General features: G+C 37.4%; 1 protein-coding gene across 1 annotated transcript in view; it reads left to right on the top strand.

The window, feature by feature from the left end:
- Positions 1-24241, top strand: part of ALDH1A1 (aldehyde dehydrogenase 1 family member A1) — a 55481-nt gene that overhangs the window by 12232 nt on the left and 19008 nt on the right. The window contains exons 2-7 of the mRNA XM_068552732.1: positions 6699-6803; positions 15717-15857; positions 17939-18068; positions 19659-19720; positions 21269-21397; positions 23031-23144. Coding sequence (XP_068408833.1) covers positions 6699-6803; positions 15717-15857; positions 17939-18068; positions 19659-19720; positions 21269-21397; positions 23031-23144 — 681 coding nt within the window. The remainder of the gene's footprint in view (positions 1-6698; positions 6804-15716; positions 15858-17938; positions 18069-19658; positions 19721-21268; positions 21398-23030; positions 23145-24241) is intronic.

A 24241-nucleotide genomic window follows, 5' to 3' on the forward strand; every position in this document is an offset into this window, starting at 1 on the left:
AAAATGAACATGTTCAGAATCTGAAGTAGAAAATAGACAGTGATTCATAAAGATCAAGCCCACTCAAGCCTTCGCTCTTACCTCAAATTTATGGCTATTTCAGATAACAGCATCTTTTTCTAGATTGCCTTCTCCAGTCTGTATTTTCTATTCTTTAAATGACCTCATATCTTAGTGAAATTTTAAAGTATTACCTTATTTTAGTGTGTGTATGTGTGCATGCGTGTGTGTGTATCTGTGAATGTATGTGTAAAATGTCTTAAACAGCTAAAATATTCTTGGAGGGGGCAGGTAGGTGAGGGAGGTGAGGTTGTAACATTGGCTTCACCTATGCATTCTGTAGTGCTTTAGTTTAAGTTTATAAAGAGCTTCCGAAATTTGCTGCATATTTAAATGCTTTTTTAAAAAATAGATCTTTATTGGAGTATAACTGCTTCATAATACCATGTTAGTTTCTATTGCACAAAAAAGCGAATCAGCCATATGCATACACATGTCCCCATATCCCCTCCCTCTTGAGCTTCCCTCTCATCCTCCCTATGCCACCCCTTTAGGTCATCGCAAAGCACTGAGCTGATCTCCCTGTGCTATGCTGCTGCTTCTCACCAGCCAACTATTTTACATTCGGTAGAGTATATATGTCGATGCTACTCTCACTTCACCCCAGCTTCACCCTCCCACCCCATGTCCTCAAGTCCATTCTCTATGCCTACCTCTTTATTCCTGCCCTGCAACTAAGTTCATCAGTACCATTTTTTTTGTTTTTTTTTTAGATTCCATGTATATGTGTTAGCACATGGTATTTGTTTTTTTCTTTTTGACTAACTTCACTCTGCATGAGAGACTCTAGGTCCATCCACCTCACTACAAATAACTCAATTTTGTTTCTTGTTATGGCTGAGTAATATTCCATTGTATATATGTGCCACGTCTTCTTTATCCGTTCATCTGTTGATGGACATTTAGGTTGGTTCCATGTCCTGGCTATTGTAAATAGTGATGCAATGAACACTGTGGTACATGACTCTTTTTAAATTATGGTTTTCTCAGGGTATATGCCCAGTAGTGGGATTGCTGGGTCATATGGTAATTCTATTTTTAGTTTTTTAAGGAACCTCCATACTCATCTCCATAGTGGTTGTATCAATTTACATTCCCACCAACAGTGTAGGAGGGTTCCCTTTTCACCACACCCTTTCCAGCATTTATTGTTTCTAGCTTTTTTGATAATGGCCATTCTGACTGGCATGAGGTGACACCTCATTGTAGTTTTGATTTGCATGTCTCTAATAATTAGTGATGTTGAGCATTTTATCACGTGCCTCTTGGCCATCTGTATCTTCCTTGGTCAAATGTCTGTTTAGGTCTTCCACCCATTTTTGGATTGGGTTGTTTGTCTTTTTGATATTGAGCTCCATGAGCTGTTTGTGTATTTTGGAGATTAATCCTTTGTCTGTTGATTCATTTGCAAATATTTTCTCCCATTCTGAGGGTTGTCTTTTTGTCTTGTTTATGGTTTCCTTTGCTGTGCAAAGGCTTTTAAGTTTAAGTCCCATTTGTTTATTTATTTTTTTTATTTCTGTCACTCTAGGAGGTGGGTCAAAAAAGATCTTGCTGCGATTTATGTCAAAGAGTGTTTTTCCTATGTTTTCCTCTAAAAGTTTTATAGTGTCTGTTTTACATTTGAGTCTTTAATCCATTTGGAGTTTATTTTTGTGTATGGTGTTAGGGAGTGTTCTAATTTCATTCTTTTACATGTAGCTGTCCAGTTTTCCCAGCACCACTTATTGAAGAGGCTGTCTTTTCTCCACTGTATGTTCTTGCCTCCTTTGTCGTAAATTAGGTGCCCATATGGGCGTGGGTTTATCTCTGGACATTCTATCCTGTACTATTGATCTATATTTCTGTTTTTGTGCCAGTACCATACTGTCCTGATTACTGTAGCTTTGTGGTATAGTTTGAAGTCAGGGAGCGTGATTCCTCCAACTCTGTTTTTCTTTCTCAAGATTGCTTTGGCTATTCGGGGTCTTTTGTGTTTCCATATGAACTGTAAGATTTTTTGTTCTAATTCTGTGGAGAATGCCATTGGTAGTTTGATAGGGATTGCATTGAATGTGTAGATTGCTTTGGGTAGTATAGACATTTTCACGATGTTGATTCTTCCAATCCAAGAACATGGTATATTTCTCCATCTGTTAATGTCATCTTTGATTTCTTTCATCAGTGTTTTATAGTTTTCTGAGTACAAGTCTTTTGCCTCCTTAGGCAGGTTTATTCCTAGGTATTTTATTCTTTTTGTTGCAATGGTAAATGGGAGTGTTTACTTAATTTCTAGTTCTGAGTTTTCGTTGTTGGTGTATAGGAAAGCCAGAGATTTCTGTGCATTAATTTTGTATCCTACAGCCTTACCAAATTCATTCATTGGTTCTAGTAGTTTTCTGGTGGCGTCTTTAGGATTTTCTATGTATAGAAAATCATGTCACCTGCAAACAGTGACAATTTTACTTTTTCTTTTCCAATTTGTATTCCTTTTATTTCTTTCTCTTCTCTGATTGCCATGGCTAGGACTTCCAAAACCTTGTTGAATAAGAGTGGTGAGAGTGGACATACTTGTCTTATTCCTGATCTTAGTGGAAATGCTTTTAGTTTTTCACCATTGAGTATGATGCTTGCTGTGGGTTTGTCATATATGGCCTTTATTATATTGAGGTATTTTCCCTCTATGCCCACTATCTGGAGAGTTTTTATCATAAATGGGTGTTGAATTTTGTCAAAAGCTTTTTCTGCATCTGTTGAGATGATCATATGATTTTTATTCTGCAGTTTGTTAATATGGTGTATCACACTGCTTGATTTGCATATATTGACAAATCCGTGCATCCCTGGGATAAATGCCACTTGATCATGGTGTATGATCCTTTTACTGTGTTGTTGGATTCTGTTTGCTAGTATTTTGTTGAGGATTTTTGCATCTATGTTCATCAGTGATATTGGCCTGTAGTTTTCTTTCTTTGTGACATCTTTGTCTGGTTTTGGTATCAGGGTGATGGTGGCTTCATAGAATGAATTTGGGAGTGTTTCTCCCTCTGCAATTTTTTGGAAGAGTTTGAGAAGGATCAGTGTTAGCTTTTCTCTAAGTGTTTGATAGAATTCGCCTGTGAAGCCATCTGTTCCTGGACTTTTGTTTGTTGGAAGATTTTTAATTATGGTTTCAATTTCATTACTTGTGATAGGTTGTTTATATTTTCTAATTCTTCCTGGTTCTGTCTTGGAAAATTGTACCTTTCCAAGAATTTGTCCATTTCTTTGTGGTTCTCCGTTTTATTGGCATATAACTGTATGTAGTAGTCTCTTATAATCCTTTGTATTTCTGCAGTGCCAGTTGTGATTTCTCCTTTTTCATTTCTAATTTTAGTGATTTGCGTCCTCTCCCTTTTTTTCTTGATGAGTCTGGCTAAGGGTTTATCAATTTTGTTTATCTTCTCAAAGAACCAGCTTTTAGTTTTATTGATCTTTGCTATTGTTTTCTTTGTTTCTATTTCGTTTATTTCTGCTCTGATCTTTATGATTTCTTTCCTTCTACTGACTTTGGGTTCTCTTTGTTCTTCTTTCTCTAGTGATTAAGTGTAGCATTAGATTGTTTATTTGAGATTTTTCTTGCTTCTTGAGGTGAGATTGAATTGCTGTAAACTTCCCTCTTAGAACTGCCTTTGCTTCATCCCATAGGTTTTGGGTCTTCGTGTTTTTGTTGTCATTTGTTTCTATGTATTTCTTTGTTTCTTCTTTGATTTCTTCAGAGATCTCTTGATTATTTAGTAGCACACTGTTTAGCCTCCATGTATTTTTGTTTCTTACGGTTTTTTTCCCTGTAATTGATTTCCAATCTCATAGCATTGTGGTCAGAATAGATGCTTGATACAATTTCAATTTTCTTACATTTTCCGAGGCTTGATTTGTGACCCAAGATGTGATGTATCCTGGAGAATGTTTGTGTGCACTTGAGAAGAAAGTGTATTCTGTCACTTTTCGGTGGAATGTTCTATAAATATCAGTTAGATCTATCTGGTCTTGTGTCATTTAAAGCTTGTGTTTCCTTATTTTCTGTTTGGATGATCTGTCCATTGGTGTAATTGGGGTGTTAAAGTCCCCTACTATTATTGTGTTACTGTTGATTTCTCCTTTCATGGTTGTTAGCATTTTCTTTGTGTATTGAATTTCTCCTATGTTGGGTGCATAAACATTTATAATTGTTATATCTTCTTCTTGGATTGATCCTTTGATCATTATGTAGTGTCCTGTCCCTCCTTATCTCTTGTAACAGTCTTTATTTTAAAGTCTATTTTATCTGATACGAGTATTGCTACTCCAGCTTTCTTTTGATTTCCATTTGCATGGAATATCTTTTTCCATCCCCTCACTTTCAGTCTGTATGTGTCCCTAGGTCTGAAGTGGGTCTCTTGTAGACAGCATATAGATGGGTCTTGTTTTTGTATCCATTCAGCAATCCTGTGTCTTTTGGTTGGAGCACTTAATCCATTTACAGTCAAGGTTATTATTGATATGTATGTTCCTATTACCATTTTCTTACTTGTTTTGGGTTTATTTTTGTGGGTCTTGTTCTTCTCTTGTGTTTACTGCTTAGAGAAGTTTCTTTAGCATTTGTTGTAAAGCTGGTTTGGTGGTGCTGAATTCTCTTAGCTTTTGCTTGTCTGAAAAGCTTTTAATTTCTCCATCGAATCTGAATGACATCCTTGCTGGGTAATCTTGGTTGTAGGTTTTTCGCTTTCATCACTTTAAGTATATCCTGCCACTCCCTTCTGGCCTGCAGAGTTTCCACTGAAAAATCAGCTGACAACCTTATGGGGACTCCTTTGTATGTTATTTTTTGTTTTTCCCTTGCTGCTTTTAATATTTTTTTCTTTGAATTTAATTTTTGTTAGTTTGATTAATATGTGTCTTGGTGTTTTTTTCCTAGGGTTTATCCTGTATGGGACTCTCTGTGCTTCCTGGACTTGGGTGACTATTTCCTTTCCCATGTTAGGGAAGTTTTCCACTATAATCTCTTCAAATATTCTCTCAGACCCTTTCTTTTTCTCTTCTTCTTCTGGGACCCCTATAATTCAAATGTTGGTGCATTTAATGTTGTCCCAGAGGTCTCTGAGATTGTCTTCAATTCTTTTCATTCTTTGCTCTTTATTCTGCTCCTTGGCAGTTATTTCCACCATTTTGTCTTTCTGCTCACTTATTCATTCTTCTGCCTCAGTTATTCTGTTATTGATTCCTTCTAGTGTATTTTTCATTTCAGGTATTGTGTTGTTCATCTCTGTTTGTTTGTTCTTTAGTTCTTCTAGATCTTTGTTAAACATTTCTCATATTTTCTCAATCCATGCTTCCATTCTATTTCTGAGATTCTGGATCATCTTTACTATCATTACTCTGAATTCTTTTTCCGGTAGATTGCCTCTTTCCTCTTTATTTATTTGGTCTTGTAGGTTTTCACCTTGCTCCTTCATCTGTGACATTATTTTGCCATCTCATCTTTTTTTTTTTTTTATGAGTGGGATTGTGTTCCTGTTTTACTGGTTGTTTGGCCTGAGGCTTCCAACACTGTAGTTTGTAGGCTATTGAGTAGAGCTGGGTCTTGGTGCTGAGATGAGGACCTCTGTGAGACTTCACTCTGATGAATATATTCCCTGGGGTCTGAGGTTCTCTGTTAGTCCAGTGGTTTGGACTCAGAGCTCCCACTGCAGGAGCTTCCACCCGACCCTGGGCTCTGTGAACCAAGATCCCTCAAGCCGCGTGGGGTTGCAAAAAAAAAAAAAAACCCAAAAAAGCAATAACAAAGTAAAAAATAAAATTAGACTAGGAAACTAACAGATATGTTAGAAAGAATGTAAAGATAAAAATATAGATGAATCAACAACTGGAAGGTACATCAGTACCACAATAGTAAAAAAGAGGAGGAGGGAAAAGAAAAAAAAAAGGGGGGGAAGGCCTTGGCTGTGGAGGGTGGGGCCTAAGCAAGGGTGAGGTTTGGATGGTGGGCGGGGCCAATGCTCAGGACCCACAGGGCTGGAAAAGGCCCTGGGGGCATGGGAGGGTGGGGCTTAGGCTCAAGAAACAGAAGGCGAACAGGCGTGCCCTCCCCGCCCCGGTCTCAGAGGCCAGGGGACCTCACCTGGGAGTCCAGCAGGCTTCCTGGGCTCGAGTGGGCGGGGCAAATGCCCTCCTCTCCTCTACTGCTCCTCTGGTCTGGGGTCCGGGAGGGCACCTCCCGCCTGCCTCTCCTGATCTCCCTGAGCCTATGCCCCCAAGGACACACACGGCCTGGAGGGGGCTTTGGAGGGCAGGGGATCAGCTTAGGAGCTCAGCAGGCTCCCCGGCCCGAGTGGGCCAGGCAATCGCCCTCCGCTCCTCTCCCGCTCTTCCTGGAGAGTCCCTCCCTCCTGCCTCTCCTGATCTCCGCCGTCTAAGGGGCACTGATCCTGTCTGGCCTCCACTTCTCCTCCCCTCTCAGTCCCCCTACATCCTACTGGTTCACTCTGGGGTTCCTCCCGTCTCCTTGGGCGTCAGAGTCCCCCACCAGCAGCTGGCAGTCACCCTAGTTGTGGGGAGATGCTAACTCCATGTCTTCCTACACCACCATCTTGACTCTGCCCTTAAATACCTTTTTATTTACCTTTTCTCCTCTTCTGCAGATCTTCATAAACAATGAATGGCATAGTTCAGTGAGTGGCAAGAAATTTCCGGTCTTTAATCCTGCAACTGAGGAGAAACTGTGTGAGGTAGAAGAAGGAGATAAGGTAAGTTTTATAACACTAGTTCCATTTTATGCCACCATTCTGAGCTCCCAACCTCCTTCCATGTTCAAATAGACATGTCATGAAACATGAAAACATGGTTTCCAGGGCATCTGGGGAAATGTTCTTGGTACATAATGGGTGCTCACTAGTCATGCAATGATGATGAGCCTGTGCTTGAGCTTCTGGGTGTGGTGATTCTTTGCATATTATTTTCCTTGCTTTTCAATTGAAATAGTGTCTGTATTTATTGCACAAATAGACTGCATATGAAGTGAGTGGTCATACATTTAAAAAGCAGAGGCATCCTTTATTCATACAAAATATTTTAAGTTGCAAAAGGAAACTAAAAAATCTCAATATAGGACTTTTGTGATGATACATTGCCTAGTTATTTCATTAAAAATCATTGAATTTATATTGATCAGTACCTTAAAAACTGAATTTTAAAGTGATGTAAATTGAATCACAAATTAAGTGTTGTTGCTTGCTATCTAATAATACAACAAAAGTTAACTTTTATAATGATAATTTTTAATACAAATTTTAAAAAAATTTAATACACAAAGCAACCCTACCTACTGCTGTTAGCCACTTTTACAAATGATGATGAAACAGCAGAATGAAAAGGTTGAGTAATTTACTCAAGAAGACATTGCTAATAAATAATGAAATCAGCGTTCAGCTGCTGTGCTTCTGTCCCCGGAGCCTGTGTCTGGCAGGGCTACTGCCTTGCCTTGTGATCATTATAAAAGAGAGGGTAATATTAAATAGGCCAGGGAGTGAAGAGAGTATAAAAGCCTTCAGAATTTTTATCTGAACACATACCTTAAAAAGCATATGGTCTGTCCTGTCAAGATGGTGGATAATCTACCTTCGGAGTTTGATGTGGTCGTAATAGGGACGGCTAAATAAGCTGAGAACAAGCGTCTGTGAGTCCAGTTCAGGAAATATCACTCGAACACCCAAAGGCAGAAGAATAAGATAAAGTACTTGAACCATGGAAAATATAGAAGAAAATGGAATAAGGAAGGAGCGCCAAATGGAGTCTCAAGGGAGAGGACAAAAATGGATATAGTTTGCCTGAATCCATCATTGCGGCTGCATGTTCAAGAAGTGGCCAGAGGGTTCTGCATGTTGATTCAAGAAGCTACTATGGAGGAAACTGGGCCAGTTTTAGCTTTTCAGGACTGTTGTCCTGGCTAAAGGAACACCAGGAAAACAGTGATATTGTAAATGAATGCCCACCGTGGCAAGAGAAGATCCTTGAAAATGAAGAAGCTATTGCTCTTAGCAGGAAGGACAAAACCATTCAACATGTGGAAGTGTTTTGTTATGCCAGGTATGAAAAGTATTTATTTACAATAAACTATGTTCATGACTTCTTATTCACATGTCTTCAGAAGAAGCCAGCAGTAAGAATTTATATGGCATTGGTTGCTACAAGTCTACTTGATATGCTGGTTTGCATTTTTAAAAATGTAACATTAGTTTTGTTATGTTTGTTCATTTGTATTATTTTTTAGATTCCACATATAAGTGATATCATGCAGTACTTGTCTTTATCTGACTTATTTCATTTAGCATAATACCCTCTAGGTCCATCAATGTTGTCACAATTAAACTTCAAAAACCAACAAACTCATAGAAAAAGAGATCAGATTTGTGGTTACCAGAGACGGGGGTGGGGGGATGGGGATGGTGGTGGCAGGGTGCGGGGAGGATTGGATGAAGGCAGTCAAAAGTTACAAACTTCCAGTTATAAGATAAATAAGTACTAGGGATGTAATGTACAACATGATTAATATAATGAACACTGCTGTGTGTTATATATGAAAGTTGTTAAGAGAGTCAATCCTAAGAGTTCTCATCACAAGGAAAAATATTTTTTTCTATTTCTTTAATTTTGTATCTGTATGAGATGATGAATGTGCACTAAACTTATTGTGATAATCACTTCATGATGTATGTAAATCAAATCATTATGCTGTATGCCTTAAACTTATACAGTGCCGTTATGTCAATTATATCACAATAAAACTGGAAGAAAAAAAAAAAAAAAAAAAAAAGCATATGGTCTAATTTGAAATGATTTTTCGGGTCTTTAGCTGTCCAGATGTTATCAAGCTTTTAATTTCTGTCATGTAAGATATAAAGAGGTAAAATATTTTGCTGCATGAAAAGACTACTTATTGGAAGATGAAGTCAGCAAAATCCAAGGATAATACTACTTTCGACACTATGTTCAGTTCATGGTAGCAATCATGTGTTCCTGTTCTGTCTCCATTCTTTTGCTATCTTCTTCCCAATCAACTAATCTCAAGGTATTACACCTTGCAAACCTATTTGAAAATAGTGATAGACCTGAGGGGCTCTTTGGGATTTAGGAAAGGCCCTGGATTCAGGTTGCAGTGTTATCAGAAGAAATAAGACCCATGCCTCGAGGGGCAAGGATGCAGAGTTTAGACAGAGCTTGAGCTTAGTCAACAGCTTGAGAAGTAGAAGCAACATAGAATGGAGACACATGTCACCTGCTTTCAGATTTCACTTTCTATATACCAGAGTTCACCCGTGCATAAATTCTTCAAGGGCTTCTCATTGCCTCTGGGGGGGGGGGAAAAAAAAATCTTTGCTTCTGGCTTCCAGTTTTCCTCATCAATGTAAGAGTTCCAACCTTACGGTGCCCAGTACCATGCCCCAAACATTGCATGTTGATCGCTGCCTCTGGGCCACAGCCACAGTGCAGTCCTTGGGACCTAGTTCAAGTCACCATCTGTGGTAAGGGCACAGAAGTTCCACATTTGCATTGACCATTTACCCTCTTTGAGCTCCTGTTCCTTTTTGTGCAGAACAGGGAGATAGGAAAAACTTGGGGGAGCTTAAATAAGAAAATACGTAGTGTTTTAACAGTGCCAGGCATATAATGTAGCCTCAATCATTATAGGTATTACACTTCTTTAAAGCCTCCTCTAACCTTCGCAGGTAGAATTGCTCTCTTCTATGTCATTACAGAACATCACTTATACTTATATTCTAACCCTTGTGTTTTACTGCTTATTGGTTAATTTGTCTGCGACAATATGCTTCTTGTAGAGATTGACATTACATCTCACCTTTATGCCCATGGTATCCAACACCCTATAGATAATGGATAAATGAAATCATTTTCTCCTTCATCAAGCTTTGTTTCCATATACCTCATACACCTTACCTTAGGAATCTAGTACTAAAATGACTACTGACTAAAAGCAGTGATTCTTGAAATTTTGGTCCTTTAGAACTTCTTGGAAGGCTTGTTAAACACAGATCCCTGGACCCCACCCACCCTGAGTTTGTTTCAATAATTCTAGAGTGAGACCTGAGCATTTGCGTTTCTGACAAATTCTTAGCTGATGCCGATGCTGCCGTTTGGGGTGAGGGTAGGGGAACACACTTTGAGAACCACTGAACTAATGTATTAAACCGTAAGTTGTATCTCCTCTCAGGTGTTAGCATTTAATAGGAAGCATGGGTTCTGACAGGTAAGAAAGTTGATGATTGGAAACTGTGCTATGATAATCACTCTGCATCTCTATGAAATGGCACAAGACCAAACTTAGGCAGAAAAATACTGATGATCCCTAGCAATGTGCTCTAGGAAACCCAGAACCCTGGGTCCTATTAGCCATTCCCAGAAATAAGAGAAAAATTGATTCTTCACATTCAATAAAGAAGAATAGTTTTTATCAGAGACTTCTAGAGGTCTACCCAGCATTACGTGACCTCAAATGTCCTTCTAGTTGCTTGAGTGGCTCTGACAACCCTGAAGAGGTGGGAAAAGCAATAAAGGACAAGATGAGGGCAGAGTTGAGCCCCTGACAGCTGCCTACGCTTTCTCTCCAGAGGTATAAATGCCACTCAGGAGGGAGACTGCAGAACTGTGTGCAGTTTGCATTAACGAAAGAAAAAAACAATTCTTGATGCTTTAGCTCTTGGGCCTTGGACATCTCGCTTTGCCACTAGCTTCTGAGATTAGTTTCCTCAGTAAAACAAATCTGTGCCTGGAATTCCAGGTGAAATCTTGTCAGGCAATCTGAAGACTTTTCTTGGTATCATTGGTGAGATTTACACTCTTCCTAAAGTGTAGTGAGGGAAAGCTGATGATCACACCTGAAGCTTTAGAAATATTTGATATCTATTTGCTCTCTGCTTATTGACAATTATTCCTGCTCTTAGTAGGGCAGAACTGTCTGTGCAAATGTGGTTTAAAAACATTCATTAAAGTCCAGCAAAGCTTCAAATCAGGTCACCATGCTAATGGAGTTGGCTGGATACTTGATCTCTCAAGTTAGATTGTTTATGGTATAAACTGTCCATAGTAAGCAACTGTTTGCTTAAGATCCAGTGCTCTTGTCGTCATATTCTTTTTTGAAATGATCTACCAGCATTTGTTTTAAAATAATTATTGCTGTTCTCACAATTCTGCTGACAAATGTATAGTAACTTCCAACGTTGCTTAGTGAAAGGTACAAATCTAGTAAATTACATGGTCACAGTAAACCTAATATTCTGGAACTGACTCTTTAGATAATGAGCCAAGAGGTTTTAAGGATTTAATTGATGAGTAGAATGGAGCTAACAATGGGCTACATACCGCCTTTCAATGGTACTATAAAGAAAGGAGGAAGGGCAAGAACAAATGCAGGTTACAAAGAAAAGCACAGATGGGGGTGGGAACTGTTTTCTTTTCACTTCAGTGGCTCTTTTGGGCTATATTGACTAATCCTGAAAACTGCTTTTAATACTAAAGCATGACCTAACAAATAATTGGTGGGGATAAAAGTAAATGTCCATTAAAGTAAGTGCCTATGACAGGTGTAAAACTGGTCTGATAACTACTTTCTCCAAATCTGAACAAATTTAATATGGAAATGCACGGTCTGGGAGGGATGGAAGAGTTCAGTCCTTCCTTAATTTCATCTCTTCAACTTGTGGTCCCTTACTTCAAAAAAGGAACATTTTAAACACTATAAGGTAAAAGTATTACTGATGGTAGAAAATCTGAGTTAATGGTATCAAATTGTTTTCTAGTTAGTTAAAAAATTATGTCCTTGGAAATGCTAGTCCTGGATTAAAAATCCAAGAAATAGTCGTCTTGGAATAAAAATAATAATAATAATAATTTACAAAAACCCCTTATGCCTAATAGTTTTGGTTAATGTAAAAGCTTTGTTATATAATGGAATCAATTAAGATATGAATTATTTTGTAAATATCAATATAAGAAAATTATTTATATAAGGAGCACCCTTATATGAAATCAATGTAACATAATGAGTTTATAAGATGCATAATAAACTTATTAAATATTTATAACCTGCCTATTGTAGACCCAAATAGTAAGAAGTATTATAGCTTATAATAGAGATAGCAGTGAGTATTCATTGCAAGTGAGATCATTATCAGGATGGCCTTGAAGAGCTATACAACTGGATTTTGGAGTCAGATTTGGGACTAAATTTTGGTTCTACTATCTGCTAGATTTCATGTCCTATAAAACGAGGTCTGTGATGCTTAACTACAGCAGTAACTGTGGGGTTATAAAGGGTTTAGCATAGCGCCGGGAACTTAGTAAGCTCTTAACTAGTAGCTATTATCAAGCTGGATTAGTCTGGCAAGGGTTTAGGTAGGTTGTGATATTTGAGCTGGGTCTTAAAGAATATGTAGGATTTTGAAAGGAAAGGGGTGTGCTGGTAGAACATTCTAGGCGAGGAGAATTATAGGAGCAAAGGTGAGAAGTAGTTGGGCCAGACAGAGTAGAAAAAATGTGAGCACAAGTTTGAGTAGGTGAAGTGGGGCCCCAAAATGCTAGGCTTTGAAAATCAGAAAGAGAAGTCTGACCTAAGGACCGTGGGCAAAGGGAGCATTTGCAAATATTGGAAAGGGAAAGTGATAAGGTCAAATTATTTGAGGAAGATTAGCCTGGTAGCAATAGGCAAGACAGTTTGGGGAGAGAAGAAAATGGACTTAGGAAGGCCAGCAACAATACGAGATAACGACAGCCTAAAATAATACAGGGCAGTGAAAACTGAAAGGAAGGATTAAAACACACTACAACTGCTGATAGTTATTTTAAGGTTGTTTTGACTGCTCTGATTCCAATAGCACTTACTACCATTTAATGAACACTTAACATAATGGCTGTCACAGAAAATGTATTTCAAGTGTCACCTTATTTAATCTTCAACACAACTCCATGAGGTCAATTTATCCCTATTTTAAAGATAAGAAAACCAAAGGTGAGAGAAGTCATATCACAATATAGTTCACTTCAGAATATTTCTCATGGTTTATAATAATGATGTGATTATTTGGTTGTATGTTTCTCCCACACAATTGGAATTTTCAAAAGGCCAGTCTCTTTACTTCACTACTTTATTGTTAGCAGCCTGATGATAAGAATGCTACAGAATAGAGTGTTTAGCAAATCTTTAGATAGATGGATGAACGAATAGATGGATGCTTCAAAGCTTACATAGCTAATAGGTGAGGAACCAGGATTCAGATCAGGGTTGTTTTGTTCCAGACCTATATGTTAACTACCATTATTCTATTTCTGTGCCAGCAAGATAAAATATATGAGAAAAGGAGGAGTATGATCCAAAGGATATAACCACAAACACATCTTTATTTATAGCAGCATTCTCCAGGAACATACTTTCCATATGGCAGAGTTACTTGTCTTGAAGCCAATTATTCCATATCCCTTTGAGAGGCCAGGATGCCTATGATAAACCATATTTGGCTAAGGCTGATGATGGAACACTAAGCAGAAGAGTCCAAATGAAAGCTGTGTCACACAGACCTTTGCAAACACAGAGCAGCATGTATTTTATAAGCTGTGGTATCCACAGATCATGCTGGCAATTTCAGATTCTTGTGGTTTGCTTTTTAATTTTTTTCAACAGTGCTCTTCCAATAAAATTTGGAAAAGGTGAGAACCTATGGCATAAAACAATGTCCAAATATAAGCAATCAATGTGATTAACTGAATGCCCAAAATATGACTGAATATATATTTCTCAGGAAGGGAGAGTAAGAATACATGTATTTTATTGTATATAATCACTATTCTCTCAAAAGTTAGACAGTAAGATACACAAGTGACTAATAAGAACCTGCTGTATAAAAAAAAAATTAAATTAAATTAAAAAATTTTTTAAAAAAGGAAAAGATACACAAGTGTATGATGGCTACAGTGAAAGAATGTTTGCTTGTAGTCTGTATTGTGATAATATTATCACTTAATCAGACCAAATTATACTTGTAAAATATCCCTCTGGCCCAAGATCATCTTAGTGTGGTGATAAATAATGTAAAAACAATTTACTTTTCTTGTATTTTAATATGCAGACTTGTAAGTTTGGGACGTCTTTTTTGTTTTTGGTGGCGCTATGTGGGATCTTTGTTCTCCGGCCAGGGATCAAACCCGTGTCCCTGCAGTGGAAGTGTGGAGTCCTAACCACTGGACCACCAGGGAATTCCCAGTTTGGGACTTCTTGACTGAATATAATCAAAGGCAGGGAATATTAATCTGAGATCCATGCCTCCCAAAGGGGAAGGTATCATCGTTGAATGGGTTCAGCTTAATTTGAGCAACTTAAAAAAATTTAGGACAATTTTCCCTTCAGATTCTTTAAGGAAACTATGGCTCCTGCACAAAAGACAACCCACTGGCCTAAGAGGTACCATGATTTGTGGAGCTTATATAGCTCCATGTAGTGACCAGACTGATAAGCAAAAGAAGATTGGGAAAATCTATGCCTTTAAAGTGTTTGCAACTGATTTGATGGAGGAAGGAAAAAAGACAAATAGAGTAGTAATGGAAGAGGTAGTGATTTTTGTAGTAGATGTATTCTATAGGCGCTCAAATGGGATCTGAACAAAGATCTATGGGAATGAGTGGCCAGGCAAAGTATTTAACTGAGGCAGACTAGGAAAGAACAGGAGGAATAAACCAGTTCAGAAAAAAGAGTGTGAGTGAGGACACATGAGTGAAGGCAAGAAGACTGAGTGTGAAATTACTCAATTATTTGACTTTTGCTTGAATTAATGTTAATTTTAAGCAGTGCCTTAATAATAAGAAACTGACTTCTTTACCTAGTTAGGGATTGAAAGGAACTCTTTGTACCTAGTTGGGAAATGAGAGGTTGTAATATACCGCCCTTTCTCTATACCAGACCCGCTGCCTCTGTGCTTTTTTCCCTCTGAACAAGAGGAATGAGCACATGTTTATAATGTTTACTCTTCAACAGCAAAACATAGTTCTTATTCACCCTTCAGTAGGTTCTTCATGAGAATACACAGCCCATAAAGTCACCAGAGATCCAAGAAGATATTCACTATTTTAGATCTTGAGCTTTCCCTGGAACTTTTGACAAACCAATCACCAAAGCAGTAAAATGTAGTGGTGAAGAGCAAAGACTCTACAGTCAGCTGGGCTCCTTTTAAAACACAGTTCAGCCACTTTCAGCTATTGACCTTGGGCAAATCTTCCCGTTCTCTTTGCTTCAGTTTCTTCATCTGTAAAATGGGGAACGTATCTGTCTCATAAAATTATTGAGAATTAAATGAGTTAATAGGTGTAAAGCAATTAGAACATTATCTGATATATGGTAAGCACGCCAATGATAGGAACTATTAAAATATAATATTTCTCTTCTAGGAAGTCAAGCATGTGCTATGTGTGTGGTACTCATCATTCCAAAGAGTAGGCAGCAGGTATAATTCCAATATATGGTAGTTGAGTTTGTACAGTATGCTGGAATTGAGCTGATGAAGACACAGCTTATGAGGAGTTTTAGTGTATTTTATAGGGTTATTGCCACTGGATTTGCTAATACATTTAGCCCACGAATTGAATTCTTTGACTTGCAGGAGGATGTTGACAAAGCAGTAAAGGCCGCAAGACAGTCTTTTCAGATTGGCTCTCCATGGCGTACTATGGATGCTTCAGAGAGAGGACGGCTAATAAACAAGTTGGCTGATTTAATCGAAAGAGATCGTCTGCTCCTGGCAGTGAGTATTAACCAAACTGCGCAGAACTCAAAATCTCTAGAAAGCATTCGTTGTTTGGATTGGTGAGTTGTTTTGATTTTAGTGTTCACTATATACTCTCTACAAATAAAACAAAAAGACTTCTACCAGCTCTTGTATATGAATGGTACCATTGAGCTTATTCTCAGATAGTAAGTAATCTGCACTCTGGTTTTAGATTATGTTAATGTCTACTCCCAGAATAGAGTCTACAGTCTAAACACTGGGTTTTTTTGCTTTATTTATTTATTTAGTTAGTTAGTTAGTTAGTTGCACTGGGTCTTAGTTGTGGCAGGCGGGCTGCTTAGTTGTGGCACGCATGTGGGATCTAGTTCCCTGACCAGGGATCAAACGCAGGCCCCCTGCAATGGGAGCGTGGAGTCTTAACCACTGCGCCACCAGGGCAGACCCTGAGTTAAATCAAATTAAACAAGTTTCTTTCCTTTACTGTAGAATTTCTGAGCCTTTATAAAATAAGGTCACATGCAGCATGAAGATCCTAGAATAATATACCGGTTTTCTTGAACTTACTTGACCACTGAACTCCTTGAGTGAAAAAATCTCATGGAGTTTGTTAAAGGTGCCCAGGATATCTCTTTAAAATAAATCTTATTTCTCCATAATCTAGCCCACCAAGACAGTTAATAAATGGCCACTTTTTCCTTTTCTGAAATGTACATGTTCACAATGGTCTTGAATAAATTATGTTCTTTTTATAGGTGAAAGAGCGAATAATAAAGAAAAATCCATTCATGTGTTTATAAAAATGTTATTTTTATGTATACTGCTTTTTAAAACACATTTCAGCAGTTATATGAATCAGCACATAAAATGGGTGGGGGAGGTGTTTCCTTGTTTTTTCCTGGAGAAGCCAAGTTAACACAAAGCAACAGCAACATCAGATTTCAGAGTAAGTTTTTACTACCTTTAGAATCTTAACTGGCGGCAACAAAAAGGCTTATGTTTTTTAAAATCAACATTAGCAATTATAGTTAATCAAAGGGCCATTTATTATCCAATCAAAGATTCAGCATAATTCAAACTATGTAAAAATACGGAATTAGAAGTTATACGCAATACAACAACAGTAACCAAAACATCCTGCAGGAAGAAAGCAGAATTTGTTAAAACTTGCCTTCCCTAATTTATCCGATCTGTGAATTACAGAATGTTGACTGCCTCTGTCAGCAAAAGATCGTAAGGGGGGAAAAAAGAGTAAGCATACAAAAATCATGTTTGATTAAGTTTTGAGGTAGCATACAATATAATGCAGAGAGAGAAGACTGTACAACAGATAAGGAACTGATTTAAGAGTTTATCACCTGTACACTCCTGCCCCAGAAGAACATTACGCCCCAAAGTCTTTACAGTTCTGCTTAAGAAAAGGAGGAAAAGGAGAGATAGGTCATCCTAAAACCATTAGGGCACTAGACTAGAAAATGTTGAACTTTACAGCCTGACCATTCAAACAATAATTTTGATATTAGTGACAAAACTCAGAGTTTCACAATTTAAAATTTTGTTGAAGAAAACTCATGGATTAAAAAAAAAATCCAGGGGTTACTTAAGTTTGTGTGAATATCCAGATGGGACGTAAAAATTAAAAATGATTATTGAGGCATTATTAATGGTCACTGACAGTAAATTGTCACCCACAGTTGTATCATACAATAAGTGAAATTTTGTTGGAACTCTGATCTAAGAGGACTAAGTGCCACTCTCACAAGCTGTGTGTATATCAAATTGTGATCAGTTCCTAGAAAGTTGGTTCACTGGGGGACGTTCAGAATGAGATAGAAGGGCACTAGGGTTTAGAAACCAGAATCTCACTACCTTTTCTACCCAGATCTTGCTATGTCCTTAAGCAAGTATGATCTTCAGCAAGTCCTTTTAACTCTTTTTTTAGTCTCCTTTTTAAAAAGAGGAGGTTACAAAAGATTGCTTACAGGATTTCTTTTAGTGTTTTCAAAATTCTCTAGCACACGATTACTCAAAATATTGACTATTTTTTTAATCTAAAATTTCTGTGGAAGTTTAGATTTGGGGTGTGATCTCTTTTTCAGACAATGGAGTCAATGAATGGTGGAAAACTATTTTCCAATGCATATCTGATGGATTTAGGAGGCTGTATAAAAACATTACGCTACTGTGCAGGCTGGGCTGACAAGATCCAGGGCCGCACGATACCCATTGGTAAGTAGCTTTGGGAAACCACCATGGGTGACGGTAGGGGTGAGGAGATTATTGTAGAGATGAAAAATTCCAAACTCTCCCTTTTAAAGATGTCAACCAAGTAGGGCAGAATTATTTTCTTCTTGACTTTGAGACAATGCAGTTCTGAACCTGGACGTTCTGCTAAGATTCATCACATGCGTTCTAAAATTGTTTCAACATAATTATGCAGAAGATAACACTATAGATACTCTAGAAAATATTAAAGTAAGAACATTTCGTATGCCCACAATTACTGATTTAAGCAGTTGTCTCTCTAAGGACTCAAACTTTTCAGAGCTGGCCTCTGAAATTATTTATTTGGGTTTTATTCCAATGGTGACATTTATACCCTTTCTATAATGTAATTATTTAAGCCTCTTTGTATGTTCCAGTATGAGTCAGCTATGGTCATCTGTGCCTCGTCTAACTCAGTATAGTTAGAGCAGACTAATTAAACAAACTAATTCACATTGATTTGTTTCAAATAGTTTCGAAAAAAGAAGGGTCTGTGTTTATAGCTTAAGAATTTGTGTGAGTGAATGTGTATGCATTTTAGTATTTTAATAGAGTATGCACATAATGGGATAGGAATATGAAAAGGCATCGAGTTGGAAAACATTACAAGTAGAATTTAATTCATATAAACGTATTGACTATGGAAATACAACACCCTCCAGGACTGGCCCTGAAGTGCATTTCCAATCTAACTGGAGCATCCCGCTGGTCAGAAGTGAGAGCCAGGAAGTGGAAAGGGGAGAGTGAGACCATGATGGGACCAAGAACTGTGGCTATTTCAGAAACTTTTACTTTACCCTTTGATAAAATGGGAGAAACCATTTAAAGTACAAATAGATCTTGATAAGTAGCCTTCTTGCTATGATAGCCAGGAAGCTTTTGTGGGAACTAGAACAAACACAAAGCACAGTGCAACCTCAGGATGACCACATCAAACTTTGAGGCATATGAATCAATCAAATCCAGATGGAAATGTCCTTTACATCTGGCATTTTTTTTCATAGAATAAGAGAGCTTGCTTTTATTGTTTGGTAGGCAAAAAGAAGAGGACTTTTTAGAACAAGCCAGTAGGAAAGGCTTGTCACTCACAGGGAGATATTTTTTAATTCTACTATATTTTAATTTTACTATTTTTTAAATTATATTATGCACTTAAAAAATTACTGGTAGAACTCAGAGCTGTCAGAAACAGAACTCTAACAGTTTCTTTCTTGGTTACACACCTTTTATTTCCTTTATCATGAAAGAAAGGAAACTGAGGACAAGTATGATTTAGAAAGTAGCCCTCCTATAGGATCAGAGATAGAATAAATATTGTTCAGATCTTTTCCAATTGTGCATCTTTGCTTTGACCTAACTCAGTTTTATGGTTCCTCTCATTTCAAATTACTATTTGAGGGCTCAGTTTTTCATTTTGTAAATAGGCAGAGATATGTTCTCTCTTTCTTTTTTTTAAATTATTGTCTATACCTTCCTCTCACATCAGCCCCAAACCACCATTCTGTGAATATCAAGCACATTTGTCTATAAATGATTGTGTGTTTTATTTTTCAGATGGAAACTTTTTTACTTATACAAGAAATGAGCCTATTGGTGTGTGTGGCCAAATCATTCCTGTAAGTTGTCCTCATATAATTTTCAGTCAAAAAAAAGTGAGTTCTAATTCTATTTCATTTGTTAATGAAGATTTCTTGGGCACAAATGAATGCTTAGATATTTGCTAAATGTGGAGCAAATATAGTAATTGTTGAACTTGGGTCTCTCTGTGGCTGTACCCTTTGGATACGAACCAGTAGTCCAAAAACCTATCTATATTCTGGCATATCTCTTGAGTGTGTTTCCATATACAGCATCACCAAACCTTAACCTTTTACTCTATGGCTTGTTTTTAAAAAGATGTATTGTGCACTCTGTTTAAGACCCATGCTTTACATGTACATAGCAAAGTGGTCATCGTGCAAGACGCCAAGCATTTCAGTGAAGTGTAGTATGGCCGACCACTCTCCAACACTTTCTATCAATATTCCTCATTGGGACTTCTCAACATAGAGAAGAGGAGCAACCAGAGTGTTCAAATTGAATGAAATTTCTTAACTAAATGGAAGAAACTGTGCCAGAGGCATTTGGAGCACAGTATGGAATATATCCTACCTTCAGATAAGAGGCTTTGATACTCCACATTCCTCTTTGAGAAAGTACCATTTTAAGCAGATGAAGATTTCCTTTTATGTCCAACAAATAGGAGACTATCAATGATTTCACTTTGACTGACATATTCAGAAAGGCCAAAAAGGCCAAACAAAAAGATGATAAAATGTCCTGATGTTCTTAGATGAGGAAGTGGCAATGACTTATCTTCTGCTCCAATGAGATTGAAATGTACACATATTAACATTTTGAATGAAATTGCTCATTAGTTCAAAAATCCCAATAAAACCCATAAAAACTACATAATCCTGAATACTAAGAATTGTTAATATTTACCGTATGCCTGTGATGAACAATTCACTGCATTAAACATTTGGCCCACTTTCTCTATGAATCCTCAGGACAACCTTCTGAAGTAGAGAGGACTGTTTTCAGCACTTATAGATGATGAAATCATACACAAAGTGCATATAACTTGTCTGAATTCACATGACTGCTCAGTGATTGAGCTGAGATGTGAACCAAGCTGTCAGCCTCCAGACCCTAGACTTCTTTGTCTTTAGCAAGATACTTGTCTTGGAATTAAATACTACTAAATATTATTATTGGGTAAATGGTTACATTTAAAGCCCTATAGGGAGGGAGGAATAATTACACTTTTTAAACCCTTACAGGTAACTTACAGTATATTTAATAGTAAGGCTTGATTTCTAAACCATGCAGTGATTTTTTTTCCTGGTAGAAAAAGAACTCAAAATAACAGCACTTGATAAAATTTTATGACTTTCTCCTGCTCTCTTCCTGTATCTAGTTTATTTGGAGGTTTTTCTTTTTTTTTTTTTTTAGCATTTATGAGTTGCTTTGAGCAATGAACTTAATTAGAATATACCAAATGATTAAACAAAACTACTACAATTCTTGTTTAACATCTACAGGGAGTGTATAATGTGGAAGTTAGATTAGCAAATGTGGCTTTCAGCAATACAAAGAATCTATTGTTATATATTGCTTTCTAGTGGAATTTCCCATTGGTCATGCTCATTTGGAAGATAGGGCCTGCCCTCAGCTGCGGAAACACAGTGGTTGTGAAACCAGCAGAGCAAACCCCTCTGACTGCTCTTCACATGGCATCTTTAATAAAAGAGGTACGTTTCCTAAACCAAAATATGTTTAATCTTTGGATGCTGAAGGAGATGGATGGGCTTTGGAGTGAATGTGGTAGTGAAAAAAAAAAAAACCTGTATTTTTTGGACCTGCATATTTAGCTGTTTTGGAACACAGTTGTTTCCTCCTTGAGTTTCAAATATAAGACTGCTACAGTCACATGACGATATTGAGAGGTGGAATCTTGTTTGTTACTGCCATTCCCATTTCTTTTCGTTTAGAATCAGAATAAAGTTGTATTTCAAATATCTTCAAAAAAAAAAAAAAGTATGTGCAAGAACTCAGGAGTCCTGATTTACAGTAGGAAGACTTCATTTGTTGCTACTGTAAACTACATTATCTGCCAATGGCTCCTGTCCAGTGGGGACGCATTAAGCATAGCTGCTGGCAGGGACTTTTGGCAGTCAACCCAAATGAACCTCTGCCCAAAGCAGGACAGGAAGCCAGACCAAAAGCTTCATGTCCAACTGCCACCTTATGATCACTTCTTTTATTTCTTTTGCCCAACACCCATGAATGCAAGTTCATGTTGAAATTGCTATGATTTTCTTTCAAATGTTGAACTGTAAGTTGGTATATGACTGCAACTAACAGCCTGGAAATTCTACAAATTTGTTTAAACTAGTCTATCTGAAGGTTGGAGGCTTCTGAGCTAATATGCTTGCTTGTGGCATTGGGCTACATTATTTGTAAGCTCATTCACCCATGAGGGAATACCTTTATATTCTCTTTTCTATTACGGTTTCCTCTGCATTTACCTTCCTGCTCAAAAACTGACAATAGAGCACATAAAATTTATTTTCATCAACTATCTAGATTGTTTTAATATATTTTTTCTTGCAAACAAGTTATTGTCCTTTATATCATACCAATATTTTAAAAATAAGCTTTAGTCCCTAGAAATTTAAAATTCAGGAAATCTGAATCCATATCTTAAAAACAGTCTTCACTTCAAATTAAAAGTAGGCAAAAGAGATGTCAAAATGAGACATTTTGATGCAAATAACATGAAATTTCAATGTGTTGCTTCAGTTGCCACACTGCTCTATACTTGATAATTCTTTAATTGGGATTGGAATCAATCTGTGAAGCTTGATCATGAATGGGATGACCATTTTTAACCTAATATTTTTCTGATTCAATAATGCTGATAGGAATTTGCCACCTAGTTGGTATGCCCTGATCAATCAACAGGTAGAAACTAAAAATGTTAAGATCCCTTTAGCTTCTTATTTTTGCTGAATGGATAATAAACACATTGTTTTCCTTCTTTGTGAGTAATTTACCAACCACTTTTACACACACTACCTTTTTGAGTTACTATTATAAAATTTGAGACAGCCATCATTGGAGCAATGATCCATGAAAGTCAAAGATGGACTTACTCTGAGGAGAAATAGTCCCTCAATAATGCAGCCCTTGAGGTTATTTTAAGTGGGCTAAACAATGAAATAAGAATAAGAATAAATAGTAAAACCACCTACGTGAATCTTTCTTTGTAGAGAAACTCATAAGATTAGCATAAAGAGGCAGCTTTGATCCCATACTCTCCTCTTTTTTCTGTAGAATTAAATGATCAGTTCTGTTCTAACTATTTTACCTGTTATCTTTCAGGCAGGGTTTCCTCCTGGAGTAGTGAATATTGTCCCTGGTTACGGGCCTACTGCAGGGGCGGCCATTTCTTCTCACATGGATGTAGACAAAGTGGCCTTCACAGGATCTACACAGGTAACATCATTTACTCAGGCCAGTAGTGAAGCAGTCGGAAGCATGTTTTATGTTACTGTTTTTAAGCTGACATTTCCCTAAAACAAAAGTTCTTTTAATGATTTGTTCCTTATTCTAGCCTTCACACATGTTTATAGAACATAAGCAGATGTCGTTGAGATGAAACGAAATACCTATTACAAAAGCAGAAGGACTGGAGTAAACTGTTTTTAGTATGTTATTACTTTCTCTGACGAGAAATATGGCTGATTAGACGTTTTCGTATGATTAGTAAGGTTTATGATAAAAAATATAAATTAGGCCACAGTGATTTGTATGAATGAATTGTAATTTTATCCTGTAGATTAGGGAAGTCAAAGAGCAGAGCCTCACCCTTAGCTCCTTATTTGGGGCTCTCTCTTCCCTGAACATTCTGAAAAGGAGTCAGCAGCTCAGCTTCCCGGATCCAACCTAACTTTTCTGCCTCAGTAGCTCCAGCTTGGCTATCCAGAAGATTAAAGAACAGGACCCCAGCCGTGGGCACTTCAGAGGAGAGGGATGGGGGAGAGGAGGGATGCTAAATTCTCTCCAAATGCTCTGGGTGTTGAAAATGGTTACTTGTTTAACTTTCTGGAGAGAGAAACAGGAAGAACATTCCAGATAGCATGGAAAGGCTAATTTGATTATTTTATACTCCTAATTAGCCACTCCAATATAAAGAAAAGTTTACATAGAGAACTAAAATGATAGAAAATCAAATTTTATTTTTCTTGATCTTTTTTAAACTAGATAAATCAATATGTAATTTTTCCTTGTTTTTTATAGACATAGAATAGAAAAAGTTTACATTCTACAAACTCCTAATTAAGGTAGGGGAAAACCAATTCTTCAATCAGGAGTCTGTGGACAAAACAATTGGTAATGGTCAAGACATAGCAATAAACTAAAAAATGATGAAGTCACAGGTTGAAATCATAGCAGAGGAGGTAAAGCAGGAAGGTACAAATTCCTCAGCCTAGCATCGTAGACCTTGCCCAACAGGGACGCCGCGTACAGCTTCTGCTCTAGATCCCACACACTTGTCTAGTTTGTCTGAGCCGGAAGCTACTGCTCCACGA

Source organism: Eschrichtius robustus, chromosome 10 (genome assembly GCF_028021215.1).
Source record: "Eschrichtius robustus isolate mEscRob2 chromosome 10, mEscRob2.pri, whole genome shotgun sequence".
NCBI lineage: Eukaryota > Metazoa > Chordata > Mammalia > Artiodactyla > Eschrichtiidae > Eschrichtius > Eschrichtius robustus.